Genomic DNA, 17,245 nt, shown 5'->3' with positions numbered 1-17,245 from the left:
AGCGACCTCCGCCTGCGTGTTCCAGCAAAGGCCGCCTGGCTCAGCTCCAATATGCCAAGCTCGGCAGAGCCTGGACAGGGCTCCCCAGGCCCCGCAGGAGGCTGGCGCAGGCCGCGGGCTGGCCTCCCTATCTCCAACAGGAATGCACTGAGCCCCTGCACCCCTGCCCACCCAGGTGGAGGAATGTGGCAGGGGCCGCTGGGAACTCGGAGCCTGGAGGAGGGCTTTTGAGGCCTCTGCCTCCTGGAATTCCCCAGGCCTGGCACCAGGCGGCTGCTCCCTCAGGATCCGCCTGCCTTGGCCTGCCCCCAGGCGGCTGTGCTCTCAGATTCTCCTCTTCCCAGGCTGTGGGGACCTGCAGAGGAACTGGGCCATCTCGATTCTGCTCACTCTGTGAAAGTCCCCTGCTCAGAGAGGCCTTCCCTGGCCACCCTGCCCCTGGAGCACCTTCATCCGGACCATGGCCTTTCAGAGCCCCTGAACAGGCGCTGGGCAGACAGTCTGGCTGGACACTGACCTGAGGTGGGGCCGCTTGGCCCCCACTCCCTAGAGGCCGGAAGCACTTGCCCTCCAGTCGTGACAACCAAAAATATCTTCTGAGTAGCCCCATGTCCCGGGGGGTGAATCTCCCTGGTGAGACTCACAGCCCTAGACCCTCCTGGGATGCCAGTTGTCCCCTGCCCTAGGCTGCGACTCCCTGGGCACAGGGCTGTCTGTTCCATGCACCCAGGAGCCCCTGTACTCACCACCGGGCTTGGAAATGGTGGGTGGACATGATGGGTGCTCTGTGCTCTACGGTCCCGGCTTCTGATTTGCAACTGTTCGGTAGAAACCGTACTTCCAGTTCCCACACAACCAATCTGTTTTTCTCCTTCTTATAGCATTGGACAAATTACATGAGGTATTTGATGCGTTATTATAAAGGAGGCTTCATGGGGGATGATTTTGCCCAGCTGTACGCTAATGGAAGTGTGCTGAGTGTGCATTAAGGCAGGAAGGCTCAGCTGTGATGTTCCTGGGTTAAGTGTATTAGTGCATTTCAGCTGTCGGTATTTCTAACTTACCACGGGTTTATCAGGACGTGGCCTCATTGGGGGTTGAGGAGCACCTGCGTTTGTGGAGTGAATGAATGAAGTGAATCAACACTGGTTCTCAGGTAGCCTTGTCATGCAGGCCTGGAGCTCAGAGATGGTTCCTGGCTCGTGGTGCAGGCTCCTGAAGCTGGGGACAGCGGTCAGGCAGGGGCTGCCCTGTGTCTTGGCTGGAAGGATGGTTGGGGAGCCGGTGGGCCTGGCCCATTCCTTGCCCAGTCTTGGCTGAGCGCCTCCCTGGCTGGGAGCCTGGGAGAATCTTAGGGCTTCAAGTGCTGAGTGGGGACAATGGTGCCTCCCTGCTGGGTGGCCGTGAGGCCCCCTGAGGGGAGTGGGCAAAAGCACCCCCTGAGGCAGGGGCCCCAGGAAGCGCTGAGAGGTGGTGGCGCTGTGGGAGGGAGGTGGGGGCCGCGGCTCTGCCTGACTCCCAGGCCGGGTGCCAGGTTCTTGGCAGGAACCCTCCTGGACCCTGCCAGCTGCTGGGCGCCTCCCACCGGCATGGCCGGTTGAGAGGTCTGCATTTAAGAGGTCTGCATGGCACGCAGTGGCCGGCCCGGGGGTGCAACCCCATCCCCTCTCCGGGGTCCCTTTGCAGGGCAGCCTTAGGCTCCATCCACTGTGGCCCCCTCAGGGCCCAGGGTGACCTGTGACCCTGCGGAGCCACCTGCAGGAGCCCCAGCAGATGAGGGCCTCTGGCTGCCCCTCAGGGGCTTGTTGGCTCCCACAAGACCTTCCAGGGCCTCGTAGCTCCAGCCGGGCCACAGAGCTGGGAGCCTGGAGGGGCTGGGAACCCTGAGGAGCTGGGAGAGCCAGGATGAGCAAGACAAGCCCGGGCGACTCACCTGGGGCAGGAATTTAGATTCCATCACCTTCCACAGAGGCTTTCAAGGCAAAACAAAGCCTTGCCTCTGGGCCTGTTTCTGCGGCCCGGGCACATCCAGCGGGCCTGACGCTCTCAGAAGCAGCTGGGCTGGGCTCAGGGAGGTTGGGGTGGAGCAGGAGTCCCAGCCGCCTTCCTCTGGGGCCCTTCCCAGGCCCCGGCTGGGCGCCAGCAGGGCTAGAGAAATGAGGGGGCCCCACACCGTTGCCTCTGAACGTGCTGTGCCCGAAATCCCGCCATTCCCACTGGGCATGCCCGGCCCTCGAATCCTCACTCCATGACGCCGGGGAAGCGACCCTGTCCCGCTTGGCCTCAGTCCCTGCTCTGTCAATGGGCTGATAACTGCCCTCCGCAGGGCTGCCATGGGGTCTCTGCATGGCCCCGGCAGGTGCCAGGCTACTGGTCAGGACCCCTCGTGGGCCTCCCAGGAGGTGGCTCCTCTCAGGCCACAGTTCACAGGTGGAAGGACGGAGCCTGCTGACGATGGCTCTCCAGGCCCTGCTGTCCTGCCCTGGCACTGGGGACCTTGCTCCACGGAGCCCTGTGTCTGGCCGGCCACTCCCTTCCCATGCCTGCTTGCTGGCTTAGACATTCTGCACATTTCCCAGAGGGCAGGAGGAGCTAGGCCCCCTGAGAGCCAGTCCCAGGCCCCTTCCTGGACACACAGGCAGACAGAGGTGGCCCATTTTCTTTTCTTTTCTTTTTTTTTTTTTTTGAGACGAGTCTCGCTCTGTGGCCCAGGCTGGAGTGCAGTGGTGTGATCTCCGCAAGCTCCGCCTCCTGGGTTCACGCCATTCTCCTGCCTCAGCCTCCCAAGTAGCTGGGACTACAGGCACCGACCGCCACGCCCAGCTAATTTTTTGTATTTTTAGTAGAGACGGGGTTTCACCATGTTAGCCAGGATGGTCTCAATCTCCTGACCTCGTGATCCGCCCACCTCGGCCTCCCAAAGTGCTAGGATTACAGGCATGAGCCACCGTGCCCGGCCAGAGGCGGCCCATTTTCAGTGGGAAAACAGCAGCAAAAGTAAAAATAGTAAAAGTTAGTCTTTCTCTGTGTCAGCATGTGCACCCTGTGTGGACTTGACACTGCCTTTGCATAGTGCACCCCTCATGGTGTCCCTGGCAGCCCCTTTCCTTGTGAATCCTCACCTCCACCCAGGCTTAAGGAGGAAAGGTTCTGCCTCCAAATGGGAAAACTGAGGCTCAGAGAGGAGAAGGGCTGGGTGTGTGTGGAGGTGGCACCAGAAACAGGCCTGATTCCCAGGTCTCTGCCTTAATTACGGTGCTGCCCTGGCTCTGGAATGCTGGGGCCTGGGGTCAGAAGTTGGCCTGGAGGCCAGGCACAGTGGCTCACGCCTGTAATCCCAGCACTTTGGGAGGCCGAGGTGGGTGGATCACCTGAGGTCGGGAGTTCAAGACCAGCCTGACCAACATGGAGAAACCCCATCTCTACTAAAAAAAAAAAAAAATACAAAATTAGCTGGGCATGGTGGCGCATGCCTGTAATCCCAGCTACTAGGGAGGCTGAGACAGGAGAATCGCTTCAACCTGGGAGGCAGAGGTTGCGGTGAGCCGAGATCACACCATTGCACTCCAGCCTGGGCAACAAGAGCGAAACTCCAGCTAAAAAAAATAAAAAAAAAAAAAAAATTGGCCAGGCATGGTGGCGGGTGCCTGTAGTCCCAGCTACTGGAGAGGCTGAGACAGGAGAATGATGTGAACCAGGGAGGTGGAGCTTGCAGTGAGCCGAGATCACGCCACTGCACTCCAGCCTGGGGGACAGAGCGAGACTCCGTCTTAAAAAAAAAAAAGCCGGGCGTGGTGGCTCACGCCTGTGATCCTGGCACTTTGGGAGGCTGAGGTGGGCGGATCACGAGGTCAGGAGATGGAGACCATCCTGGCTAACATGGCGAAACCCCCATCTCTACTAAAAATACAAAAAAATAGCTGGGCGTGGTGGCGGGCGCCTGTAGTCCCAGGTACTCGAGAGGCTGAGGCAGGAGAATGACGTGAACCAGGGAGGTGGAGCTTGCAGTGAGCCGAGATCGTGCCACTGCACTCCAGCCTGGGGGACAGAGCGAGACTCTGTCTCAAAAAACAAAAAACAAACAAAAAAGAAGTTGGCCTGAAGCTGGGACTTGGGCTCCATCTATGCTGGGGTCAGAGGTCAGCTTGGGCCCAGGTCAGGATACAGGCCCATAGGTCCCGGGTGGGGACAGACCCCAGTCTCTGCACCAGGCGAGCCTGGTCCTGGAGGCAGAGTGGGCCTTGCTTCCGGTCTCCCCTTCAGCTTCCTCTCTTTGAACCAGTTTGGCTGAGCTGGCCTGGCGCCCGGCCAGTGTGGAAGCCCTTGATGTGTCCACTGGGATGGAAGTGCCTCTTTTCCTGTCATTTCGCTCAGATTTCAGCCAGCCCCCAGGAGGTGTGGGGAGAGGACTTATCCGGGTCTCCCTGCTGGGTCGGCCTGAACTCCAGGGAGACTCATGGTGGGACCCAGTACCCAGTGCCCAGACCCGGCCAGCCCAGCCCCTCTGCCTGTCTTCACCATGTCCTGGAAAGGGGCATGAAGAGCCTCCGGGGAGGGGGATGGGGAAGGTACCCTGGACCCCCAGGCTCTGACCCAGTGCCAGCCGTGACCACAGGGGTGGGACCCTCAGGATCTGGGCACTTTCTCATAGGTAGGTTCTCTCTCAATGTAAAAATTCTAAAGTCTCATCAAGTAAAATAAATTCAAAAAACAATAGTAAAGTGAGTTAAACTGAATGGCACAAAATGGAAAGATGCGCTGGCCCAACACTCCCACGGACCCTGTGACAAATGCCGTGACAGTCTCCAGGGCCCCCGGGCAGCTGGGCCTCCCCCTCATGTTGGTGACCTCACTTAAGCCTCTGCGAACCTGGGGCGGGGCTGTTACTGCCTCTGTCTCTCCAAGACCAGAGGATGCCCAGAGTCATGGCTTAGGAGGCGGTGCCCCAGGAATCCCCCGACAGCTCACAGCCAGGTCCGTGTTCTCCCCACACCCCATAAGTCCCACTCTGAGGCTGGCTGTCGTAGCCTTCACCCAAGAGCGGGTTCTATCTGGGGTAGGAGTGGGGGCTGGTGGCTGTAGCTCAGTGTCGGGCTCGCTCTGGGAGAAGGCCCATCCCACGGCCCTGACCTGCCACTCACCCGGACACCCACCTCCCTGGCCTGGAAGGAGGATTTCCTTGTTCTGGGCTTGTTCCCTTCTACACACAATGCATTTGGGGCTGGCCTGGGCCCTGCTTGGCCCAGAAACAGCTGCTCTGGGAAGGAGGAGGGAGGCTTCTTTCCCAGCCTGCACCACCATATGTCTGAGAATGTGTTTACCTGCCTGTGAGGTGAGCCTGAAGGAGGGGCTGGAGAGCGGAGTCGGGGCTGTTGTGCACAGATACCTGCCCAGGCAGCCTGAATAGGGGCCTGTGTGAGATTGGGGTGGCTACAGTGTGGCCTCCTGAGTCAACAGCCCCAAATCCAGACCTAGCCTTGTGATCTTGGGCATAATAACAATGATGAAAATGATGGTGGTGACGATGGTAGTTATGATGGTGATGGTGACAATGACAATGTTGATAATGGTGATGATGGTGAAGATGGTGAAGATGGTGATGGTGTGTTGATGATAGTGGTTGTGATGGTGACAATGATGGTGATGATGGTGGATATGATGGTGATAGTGAAGATGACGGTGAAGATGATGATGGTGATAATGATAGTGACAGTGATGATGGTGATAATCATGACAATAATGACAGTGATGATGATGGTGGTGATGGTGGTGATAGTGGTGACAGTGATGATGGTGGTGGTGATGATGGTGATGGTGGTGATGGTGATGATGGTGATGATGGTGATGGTGATGATGGTGATGGTGATGATGGTGGTGGTGATGGTGGTGATGGTGATGGTGGTGATGGTGATGATGATGGTGGTGATGGTGATGGTGGTGATGGTGATGATGATGGTGATGATGATGGTGATGGTGGTGACGGTGATGGTGGTGATGGTGGTGGTGGTTATGGTGATGGTGGTGGTGATGGTGATGGTGATGGTGGTGGTGGTGGTGGTGATGGTGATGGTGATGATGGTGATGGTGGTGATGGTGGTGATGGTGATGGTGGTGGTGGTGATGGTGATGATGGTGATGGTGATGATGGTGATGGTGGTGGTGGTGATGATGGTGGTGGTGATGGTGGTGATGGTGGTGGTGATGGTGATGATGGTGGTGGTGATGGTGATGATGGTGGTGATGGTGGTGATGATGATGGTGATGGTGGTGGTGATGGTGGTGGTGATGGTGGTGGTGATGGTGATGATGATGGTGATGATGGTGATGGTGGTGGTGATGGTGGTGGTGGTGATGGTGGTGGTGATGGTGGTGATGGTGGTGGTGATGGTGATGATGGTGGTGGTGATGGTGATGGTGGTGGTGATGGTGATGATGGTGATGGTGGTGGTGATGGTGGTGGTGGTGGTGGTGATGGTGGTGGTGGTGGTGGTGGTGATGGTGGTGGTGATGGTGATGTTGATGATGTGATAATGGTGGTGGTGATGGTGATGATGGTGGTGATGGTGGTGGTGGTGATGAAGGTGGTGGTGGTGATGATGGTGATGGTGATGATGATGGTGATGGTGGTGATGATGGTGATGATGATGGTGGTGGTGATGGTGGTGATGATGGTGATGATGGTGATGAAGGTGGTGGTGGTGATGATGGTGATGGTGATGATGATGGTGATGGTGGTGATGATAGTGATGATGATGGTGGTGGTGATGGTGGTGGTGATGGTGATGGTGATGGTGATGATGATGGTGATGGTGATGATGGTGATGAAGGTGGTGGTGGTGATGATGGTGATGATGATGGTGATGGTGGTGATGGTGGTGATGGTGATGATGGTGATGAAGGTGGTGGTGGTGATGATGGTGATGGTGATGATGATGGTGATGGTGGTGATGATGGTGATGATGATGGTGGTGGTGATGGTGGTGATGATGGTGATGGTGATGATGATGGTGATGGTGATGATGGTGGTGATGATGATGGTGGTGGTGATGGTGGTGATGGTGATGGTGGTGATGGTGATGGTGATGGTGGTGGTGATGATGGTGGTGATGATGGTGATGATGGTGATGGTGATGGTGGTGATGGTGATGATGATCGTGATGGTGATGATGGTGGTGATGATGATGGTGATGGTGGTGGTGATGATGGTGGTGATGATGGTGATGATGGTGATGGTGATGATGGTGGTGATGGTGGTGATGATGGTGATGGTGGTGGTGATGCTGATGATGATGGTGATGGTGGTGGTGATGATGGTGATGATAGTGATGATGGTGGTGGTGGTAATGATGATGGTGATGGTGGTGGTGGTGATGGTGGTGATGATGATGGCAATGGTGGTGATATTGATGGCGATGGTGGTGGTGATATGATGGTGGTGGTGGCGGCGATGATGATGTGACGATGGTGGTGGTGATGATAGGGTGATGATGTGATGTGGTGGTGATGGTGACGATGATGGTAGTAGTGATGATGATGGTGATGATGGTGAGTGTTAGTGTGCTGGGTGCCTCCTGGGTGCCACACCTTTTTCTAAGCACTGGACAGGCATTGATTTGTTGAAAGCAGCCAACTCCAGCATGGCTGGGTGGCTCCATGACAGTCACTTCACTTTACAGCTAGAGGGAGAAGCAGCTAAGGAATTTGTGCCAGGTCACACTGCTAAAGAGGCATAAACTTGGGGTGATACTGGCAGTCAAAGTTATATGTAGCAACTGCAGGGCAGAATGGGGGCAGGAGCAGGTGTGAATGTGCTCTGGGGTGGACACAGGGGCACTCAGAGACCCTGACTGGGATCACCCTGCAAAGGCAGCAACTGCTCTGAGCCGCTGATGGCTGCTCTAGGATTCTGCAAAAAAGGCTCAGGCTGACAGTGTCTTCGAGTGCTGGGTCCCTCTGCCTCCTCAATCCCTCCTTCACACCTGCCCTCTGGCCCTTTCCCACGAGACTCACTGGAGGCCCCAGTAAACAACTTACAGTACAGACAGCGGGTGGAGGGACTGAGAGGAGGGGCTCAGCTCCCTTCAGCCAGCTCCGTCCCTGCTCCAGCACTGCTCTCAGACACCGCCTAGTGGCTTCTGGGGACAGCACTGGTGGCCCCAAGCTTCCTGACAGCTAAGCGGTGCCACCTCCTCTGCAGGTCCCTGGAGGCTCTCCTGATGGAGGGACCCAGATGGCTTTCCTCGGGAGGACACTCCCCTCTCTGTTTTGGGGGTCTGCAATTTTGTACAGAAGGTTTTCTTAAAGAAGTGCGCATCCAGATTTCATGGGCTCAGGAGATGTAGGTTGCAGAGGTTTCCCTTGAAGAACTCAGCCTTGGAGACCTGGCGCCCAGAGGAGAGTGGACTTCAAGCTTCGTGTGAGTGAGTGTGTCCTACAGTCTTGGCAAATAGCACCTGTAGTCTCTGTAAAATTTTTGAGCTATAATTGATGCAAAATAAAATCCACTTTTTAAAGGATACAATTTGATGTTTTGACTTTTATATGCAACTGTGAAACCACTGCCATCATCAAGACAGCATATACCTCCCATTACTCCCCGCATTTCCTGTGTGTCTGTCTGTAATCCCACCTGCCCGCCACCTCGGCCTCCCAAAGTTTTGTGATTACAGGCGTGAGCCACCGCGCCTGACCATATTCTTTTCTTTTTTTGAGACCGAGCCTCGCTGTGTCGCCCAGACCGGAGTGCAGTGGCACGATCTTGGCTCACTACAAGCTCTGCTTCCTGGGTTCACGCCGTTCTCCTGCCTCAGCCTTCTGAGTAGCTGGGACTACAGGCGCCTGCCACCATGCCTGGCTAATTTTTTTTTTGTATTTTTAGTAGAGACGGGGTTATACCGTGTTTCCCAGGATGGTCTCGGTCTCCTGACCTCGTGATCTGCCCGCCTCGGCCTCCCAAAGTGCTGGAATTACGGGTGTGAGCCACCGCGCCCAGCCCATATTTCTTTTTTTTAATGCCATTATAAATGGTATTTTTTTTTTTTTTTTTTTTGAGAGGGAGTCTCGCTCTGCCGCCCAGGCTGGAGTGCAGTGGTGCGATCTCGACTCACTGCAAGCTCCGCCTCCCGGGTTCACGCCATTCTCCTGCCTCAGCCTCTCCGAGTAGCTGGGACTACAGGCGCCCACCACCAAGCCCGGCTAATTTTTTGTATTTTTAGTAGAGACGGCGTTTCACCGTGGTCTCGATCTCCTGACCTCGTGATCCACCCGCCTTGGCCTCCCAAAGTGCTGGGATTACAAGTGTGAGCCACCGTGCCCGGCCTATAAATGGTATTAATTTTTTTTTTTTTTTTGAGATGGAGTCTCACTCTGTTGCACAGGCTGGAGTACAGTAGCGCGATCTCAGCTCACTGCAACCTCCGCCTCCCAGGTTCAAGCAATTCTCCTGCCTCAGCCTCCCAAGTAGCTGGGATTACAGGCGCCTGCCACCACGCCTGGATAATTTTTGTATTTTTAGTAGAGATGGGGTTTTACCATGTTGGCCAGGCTGGTCTCGAAATCCTGACCTCAGGTGATCCGCTAGCCTCGGCCTTGCAAACTGCTGGGATTACAAGCATGAGCCACAGTGCCCGGCCAAATGGTATTAAATTTTAAATTTCAATTTCCAATTTTTCACTGCTAGTTGACTGAAATATAGTTGATGTTTGTGTGTTGCTCTTGCATCGTGAAGCCTCACTAAACTCATTTATTAGTTTAGCAGCATTTTTGTAGGTTCAGTTGGATTTTCTACATAAATGATCATGCCATTTGCTAAGAAAAGTGGCCTCTTCCTTTCCAGTCTGATGTTTTTTGTCCTTCTCTGCCTTAATGCCCTGGCCAGAACCTCCAGTATTGTGCTGAATAGAAGTGGTGAGAGCAGAAATCCTTGTTTTGTTCCTGGCTCTAGGAAAGCATTCCATCTTTACCTGTGAGTAATACATTGGTTGTATCTTTCACAGATGCCCTTTCTCAGGATGAGGAAGTTTCCTTCCATCTTTAGTTTGCTGAAAGCTTTTTTTTTTTTTTTTTAGACAGAGTCTTGCTCTGTTGCCCAGGCTGGAGTGCAGTGGCACGATCTCGGCTCACTGCAAGCTCCGCCTCCCAGGTTCACGCCATTCTCCTGCCTCAGGCTCCTGAGTAGCTGGGACTACAGGCGCCCACCACCAGGCCCGGCTAATTTATTTTTGTATTTTTAGTAGAGACAGGGTTTCACTGTGTTAGCCAGGATGGTCTCGATCTCCTGACCTCGTGATCAGCCTACCTCGGCCTCCCAAAGTGCTGGGATTACAGGCATGAGCCACTGTGCCCAGCTGAAAGCTGTTCTTTTTAAAAATCAGGAATGGATGTCAGATTTTGTCAAATGCTCTTTCTGATCACCTGATCTTGAGATGATCATGTGGTTTTCCATTTTAGTGTGTTATAGGATGAATTATTTTGATGATTTTTGTTTTATTTTTTGAAACGAAGTTTTGTTCTGTTGCCCAGGATAGAGTACAGTGGCATGATCTTGGCTCACTGCAACCTCTGTCTCCTGGGCTCAAGTGATTCCTGTGTTTCAGCCTCCTGAGTAGCTGGGATTACAGGCGCTCACCACCATGCCCGGCTAATATTTTTTTCTTTTTTTTTTTGAGACAGGGTCTCACTTTGTCACCCAGGCTAGAGTGCAGTGGTGGGAACGTGGTTCACTGTAGCTTGGACCCCTAAAGCATCCTCCCATCTCAGTCTCCCAAGTAGCTGGGACCCCAGGCAGGCGCCACCACACCTGGATAATTTTTTAATTTTTTTTTTTTTTTTTTTTTTTTTGAGACGGAGTTTTGCTCTGTCACCCAGGCTGGAGTACGGTGGCGCGATCTCGGCTCACTGCAACCTCTGCCTCCTAGGTTCAGGCGATTCTCCTGCTTCAGCCTCCCGAGTAGCTGGGACTACAGGCGTGTGCTACCACGCCCGGCTAATTTTTGTATTTTTAGTAGAGACAGGGTTTTGCCATGTTGGCCAGGCTGGTCTCGAACTCCTGACCTCAGGTGATCCACCTGCCTCAGCCTCTCAAAGTGCTGGGATTACAGGTGTGAGCCACCGTGCCTGGCCATAATTTTAAAAATTTTTTGTAGAGATGAAGCCTTGCCATCTGTTCCCAGGCTGGTTTCAAACTCCTGGGCTCAAGCAATTCTCCCACCTTGGCCTCCCTAAGTGCTGGGGTTACAGGCATGAGCCACCATGCCTGACTTCCCTTAACGTTTAAGCATGCCCCTTATATATGTATGTATGTATGTATGTATGTATGTATACATATCTGTCTCTCCTTTATTAGCAGCTTACCTTTTTTTTTCTTTCGAGATGGAGTCTCACTCTGTTGCCCAGACTGGAGTGCAGTGGTATGATCTTGGCTCACTGCAACCTCTGCTTCCTGGGTTCAAGCAATTCTCCCACCTCAGCCTCTGGAGTAGCTGGAATTACAGGCATGCGCCACCACACCTGGCTAAGCATGCCATTTATAATTCTGCTCCACTTTCACTTCCTGCTTGCACTGAACCTATAGATGGCCAGTGGTCTTCTCTGAGCATGCATCCTGTCCTGGGCATGCATGTATGTAGCTTTGTCAAATTCCCCAGTATACAGAAGTGGGTTTTTTTTTCCAGACAGAGTCTCACTCTGCCACCCAGACTGGAGTGCATTGGCACAATCTCGGCTCACCACAACCTCTGCCTCCAGGGTTCAAGCGATTCTCCTGCCTCAGCCTCCCGAGTAGCTGGGATTATAGGTATGTGCCATCACGCCTGGCTAATTTTTGTATTTTTAGTAGAGATGGGGTTTCACTATGTTGGCCAGGCTGGTCTTGAACTCCTGACCTCAGGTGATCTGCCCGCCTCAGCCTCCCAAAATGCTGGGATTACAGGCTTATTTATTGTATTTTTAATATTTTTAACATTTATATATTTCTATAATATATATTTTTATTGTATCATTTATATTTTTGTATTCATATTGTAGTTTTCACGTTAGTTTTTTCAAGTGCAACTTATTATCGAACATGTTTCAAAAGCAGTGAGAAAGACAAGAGCGCATGTCCTCAACAGCCTCCTTAGATACTTCTTTCCTCCTCTTTTCTCCTACTGAGCTCACGCAGCAGTGGTGGAGGAGACAGGACCTCCTGCTGGGGTGGCACCAGCCACCGGAGCAGCCTCAACAGTCCCCACGCTGCCAGTGAGCTTCCTGATGGTGACGCTGGCCAGGCCAGAAAGGTTCGACATTACACTAGCTGCTTCAGTGAGGGCATCGATCCTGTCCTCTGTGACAGTCACTTCACTGTCATGCAGGATGAGGGCTGCGTAGATGCAGGTAAGCTTGGATAGAGACTAAGATACGGGCTTGCGGGGCTGCTGGCTGCTGGCTGTGGTGCTGAGTGCCGGATGAAACGAGGGCTTCACCCCAGCACAGCCTTAGCTTCCCTGCTCCCCACTTTAGCAGCAGCTGAGGAAATTCATATCTATTACTATAACTGGGATCTTTTTTTTCTTTTTTTTGAGATGGAGTTTTGCTCTTGTTGCCCAGGCTGGAGTGCAATCGCACCATCTCGGCTCACTGCAACCTCTGCCTCCCAGGTTCAAGCAATTCTCCTGCCTCAGCCTCCCGAGTCTGGCTGAGATTACAGGTGCGCACCACCACACCTAGCTCATTTTTGTATTTTTACTAGAGATGGGGTTTCACCATGCTGGCCAGGCCGGTCTTGAACTCCTGATCTCAGCTGATCTATCCACCTCAGCCTCCCAAAGTGCTGGGATTACAAGCGTGAGCCACCGTGCCCAGCCCTGGATCTTTTTTACTTCTCTGCTAAAGTTTTTTCACTATATGGAGGATGTTATGTAAAAACTGATAATAATGGCCTTGTCTGCTAATTCTAACATCTGTCTTAGTTCTGGAACAATTTCCATTGATTCTTTTTTTTTTTTTTTTTTTCCATTACAGGCCATATTCTCCTGCTTCTTTAAATGCCTGGCAGTCTTTGACTGGATGACACATAATGTGACTTTTACCTTACTGGTGCTTGATATTACTGCATTCCTGTGAATATTCTTCAGCTTTTTTTCTGGGATGCAATTAAATTACTTGGAAGCAGTTTGATCCTTTCAGGTCTTGCCTTTACGATTTCTTAGGTGGGAGCCGGGAAACATTCAGGGCAGGGATAATTATTCCTCGTGACGGAGGAAGACCTTTCTGAGTACTCCATCCAATGTCTCGTGATTTTGAGTTTGGAAAAGTTGAGGAAAGCAAGCACTATTTCCAGTCCCGTGTGAGCACTGAGTAATCTTTCTGGCTGTTTTTCACTCCAGCCTCTAGGAAATGTACTGACAGTACTCTCCTGACCACTCAGGGAAGACCCTCTGCAGACCGCTGGAGTTCCTTCTGCTATTCTGTTCTTTCTAATCCTCTGGCTGCCCCTGTCTCTGGCTTTTCAGCTAGACAGAATCTCTTAACCTCCCAGGCCTCGCTGGGCAACCCACACACAGACACAGGTGGAAAGGTCAGTTCTGCAGATCTCCAACTGCAAACATCAAGACATCTCCGTACACATGCTGAGGGTCTGGAAAGAGCACACATCTCAGAGCCTGCATGAACAGAGTCACCTTCCTGAAAGACAGCAGCCTCAGTGACCTCACTTCTGATGCCTGGTTGCTGGAGTCAGTGGAAGCAACAGCAGACACGCTGCCCACATGAACATGTGGTTTCCAAGCCCAACAGAACTTGCAGCCTCAGTTCCAGCCAGGTCCAGATGTTAAACCTTCCCACAGTCGGAATGAAGTTGGCCTGACTCGGACAGTGCTGTGTCAGGGATCCTTGGTGCCTTCACTTAATCCTGCGTCCAGTATGCCTACTGTGTGCAGCCCCACAGGAGCGCAGCTCCAGCTGCCTCAGGTGACAGGGAAGATGCCAAACAGTTCCACAAATCAGTGTCTAATGACAAGCAGATTGTCACGAGAAGAAAAGTGGGTTCTCTGAGAGCCCTTAACTGTATAAGCTGACATGGGCTTGGGTCAGCGAAAGAATGTGAGAACTGAGACTTGGAGCTCAGTGTGGAGTAGGGCTGTCCAGGCAGAGGGGCAGTGCGGGCACCAGCTGTGTTTCCAGAGGCTCCTGTGGCTTAGCCTACGGGGCCGCTATAGGAGAGGCAGGATGTTTGTGGTCCTGAGCCTGTCCTGGTGGGGTCTTGTCTCATCTGGAAGACAAAGTCCCAAGCGGACATTTTAACTGAGGGACTGCCATGCACACTCCCACAGAGGTGGGGTGGGGGCGACTCTGAAATGTTAGTGTCATAGTCTGGGATTTTTGTTTTCTCCATTAATGGACCCCTGACACCAGGAATGGGCATGACATCAGCACTTCTCAGTCAATACTGCTCCGTGGAGGAATGGGATGGGGGAAATTGGGAGGGGTTAGGCAGGGAGAGGGCTGTGGGGTTTGGCCCTCGTTCTGCCACTAGGCTTGGCCCAGCCCCTTCCCTGCTTGGGCTTTTCTGAGGCAGTTTCACTCTTGTTGCCCACTCTGGAGTGCAGTGGTGCAATCTCGGCTCACTGCAACATCTGCCTCCCCGGTTCAAGCGATTTTCCTGTCTCAGCCTCCCGAATAGCTGGGATTACAGGCGCCCACCACCACGCCCAGCTGATTTTTTGTATTTTTAGTAGAGACGGGGTTTCACCATGTTGGCCAGGCGGGTCTCGAACTCCTGACCTCAGGTGATCCACCCGCCTCCGCCCAAAGTGCTGGGATTACAGGCCTCAGCCACCGCACCTGGCCACTGAGTCTTGGTTTTCTGAGGCTAGTTCTACATCCTAGGATCATGTCCCCCGCCCAGAGAAGACTCCAACATAGGCCGCGCTGCTCCTTCCGTCTACCGGCTTGGAGCTTCTCCTGGCAACAGGGTTCAGGCTGCTAACAAGGCCTTCCTCAAGACCCCACCCATAACCAACGACCATACTTCGTAGGTCCATCTTTCCATCATCTTTACTTCCTTGGAGCAAATTTCCAGGAATGGGTTTTCGGGGTCCAAGGGTATGCACCTCTAGCACTACGATAAAAGCGGCCAAAACTGCTTCAGGGAAACGGTGCCCCAGTTTGCATTCTGCTTCCCCTGCCCTGCCCTGGGGGTCTGACTGGTGAAACATGGGATGGCAGAGTGGTCGGGTGTTTCTGACTCCACGGTGGGCCGGGGTCTTTTCCTACCCTCGGGAACCGTCTGAATTTCTCCTCTGCCGAGTTCCTGCGGGTGTCCTTCGCCCACTGGCCCGGGGGAGTGAGTAGCAGGCACCAGGTGAGCAGGCCTCTGTTCGCAGCGGCTACGTGCACGGGCAGGAGCACCGCCCCACGCCCCAGGTGGCCGCAGGGTGAGGGGACCAAGGGGCGGGAGGCGCACTATGGGGGGCACGCCCGTATCTCTAGCCCGGCCGGCAGCGGGCAGCGAGGCTCAGTACTCGCCCCTTCTCCCAGCTGCTATTCGGGGATCCCGAGGCGCTCACAGGGGTCGACTGCGTCCGTGGGGGCACAACCCAGGGACTAGGCTAAGACGCCACACAGGGCAACCACCCTCAACAACCACCACCCTCAACAACAACCATCCCCGACGACGCCCCGCGCCCCAGGGCCACAGAGTAGATCCGAGAACCTCCCCGCCGGAAGCGGAAGTGCGTCACGGCGTCGGCCGGCAAGAACGCACCGCGCAGACTCGCTGTGGGGACGTGACCCGGAAGCGCTCGCCGAGGCCCCTCCTTGCCCGCCGATATCTCTGCCGGGTGACTGGCCGCTTCCTTTCTCTCTCGCGCGCGGTGTGGTGGCAGCAGGTGTGGCGCGCGGCGCGGGCTTCGGGCTCAGGGCTGGGGCTGGGGCGGGAGTGGGGGCTTAGACGCGGGGAACGGGGTGCGGGGTGCTGGGTGCGGCTGGGGCCGTGATGATCCTAGGGGCCGGTTTGCGTCGGCGCCGTCCTCACGGCGCCGCGCGGTGACTCCCCAGGCGCAGCCCAGCCTCGAAATGCAGAACGACGCCGGCGAGTTCGTGGACCTGTACGTGCCGCGGAAATGGTAAGCGCCCCCCACATGCCCCTCTTCCATCCTTACCTAACCACCACGTCCCCTCGCCTGCCCTTGTTCCCCCACACCCCTCCGGTCCTTACCTCGTCACGTCCCTAACTTGTCCTGCCCCCGACGTTCCTCTTTTCCATTCATACCCCCCCAACCTCCCACGTCCCCTCTTTCATTCTTACCGCCCATGTCCCCTCTGCTCACTGCGTCCTTTCTCCACAGCTCCGCTAGCAATCGCATCATCGGTGCCAAGGACCACGCATCCATCCAGATGAACGTGGCCGAGGTGAGCTGGGAGCCCGGGAGGCGGGAAGTTTGTGATGTATGTGCGGGCAAGGCAGGCCTGTGCCATTGTGGAGGAACCCCTAGGGTGAAGGTACGGGCAGAGGCTGGCTTTGAGGACTGGTGTTTCCCAAATTTGGGGGAGTGGTTTGTGACCCTTCTTCTCTTTCTAGGTTGACAAGGTCACAGGCAGGTTTAATGGCCAGTTTAAAACTTACGCTATCTGCGGGGCCATTCGTAGGATGGTGAGTGTTTCCCTGGGCTTTGCTCATCACTTCGGGACATCGTGGACTTTACTGTGCGCATTGGAGTGTGTGATGGTGCCTGAGTAGATGTGCTGGCGGAGTAGTTTGAGCCAGCTGGACGGGGTTGGCTGCCTGCCGCTTCTTGAGGGTGGAAGAGGGGTGCTCTGAGAAGACACTCAGGCAGGAGACTCTGCCTCTCACTAGGAGGTGCCCCCCAACCCCGTTCCACCATAGTCAGGCTGGAGGCTGCCCCGGGAGAGGTGGCTCCCCTTCTGCGCCTCAGCGCTCAGCGGGGGAGAGACGTAGGCTGGTGGCACAGCTGACCTTCTGCCATCTCAGGCAGCCAGAGTGGAAATATTCTTAGCGTGCCTTTTTTTTTTTTTTTTTATTAAGGGTGAGTCAGATGATTCCATTCTCCGATTGGCCAAGGCCGACGGCATCGTCTCAAAGTAAGGTTGGGGGCTCACATTTGGGCAGAGTGAGTGGACTAGGACTGCTCTAGAGGCGTGGTCTTAACGTTGTCCTTTTCCCCTGGTTCTAGGAACTTTTGACTGGAGAGAATCATGGATGTGGAATATTTGTCATAAATAAATAATGAAAACCTACCTGTGCAGG

At 54.3% G+C, this 17,245-nt stretch overlaps 1 protein-coding gene across 1 annotated transcript; it reads left to right on the top strand.

Moving 5' to 3' along the window:
• Positions 1-12,563: 12,563 nt before the first annotated feature.
• RPS21 (ribosomal protein S21) lies at positions 12,564-17,235 on the top strand. Its single transcript, XM_055265695.2, has 6 exons — positions 12,564-15,866; positions 16,036-16,103; positions 16,326-16,389; positions 16,559-16,630; positions 17,024-17,079; positions 17,172-17,235. Exons 1-6 carry the CDS (start codon positions 15,444-15,446, stop codon positions 17,179-17,181), a joined length of 693 nt encoding a protein of 230 aa, XP_055121670.2. The 5' UTR covers positions 12,564-15,443; the 3' UTR covers positions 17,182-17,235.
• Positions 17,236-17,245: the final 10 nt, after the last annotated feature.

This window comes from Symphalangus syndactylus, chromosome 24 (genome assembly GCF_028878055.3).
Source record: "Symphalangus syndactylus isolate Jambi chromosome 24, NHGRI_mSymSyn1-v2.1_pri, whole genome shotgun sequence".
NCBI classification, from domain to species: Eukaryota; Metazoa; Chordata; class Mammalia; order Primates; family Hylobatidae; genus Symphalangus; species Symphalangus syndactylus.
The sequence above is the reverse complement of the archived record's forward strand: the minus strand, read 5'-3'. Positions and strand labels throughout refer to the sequence as shown.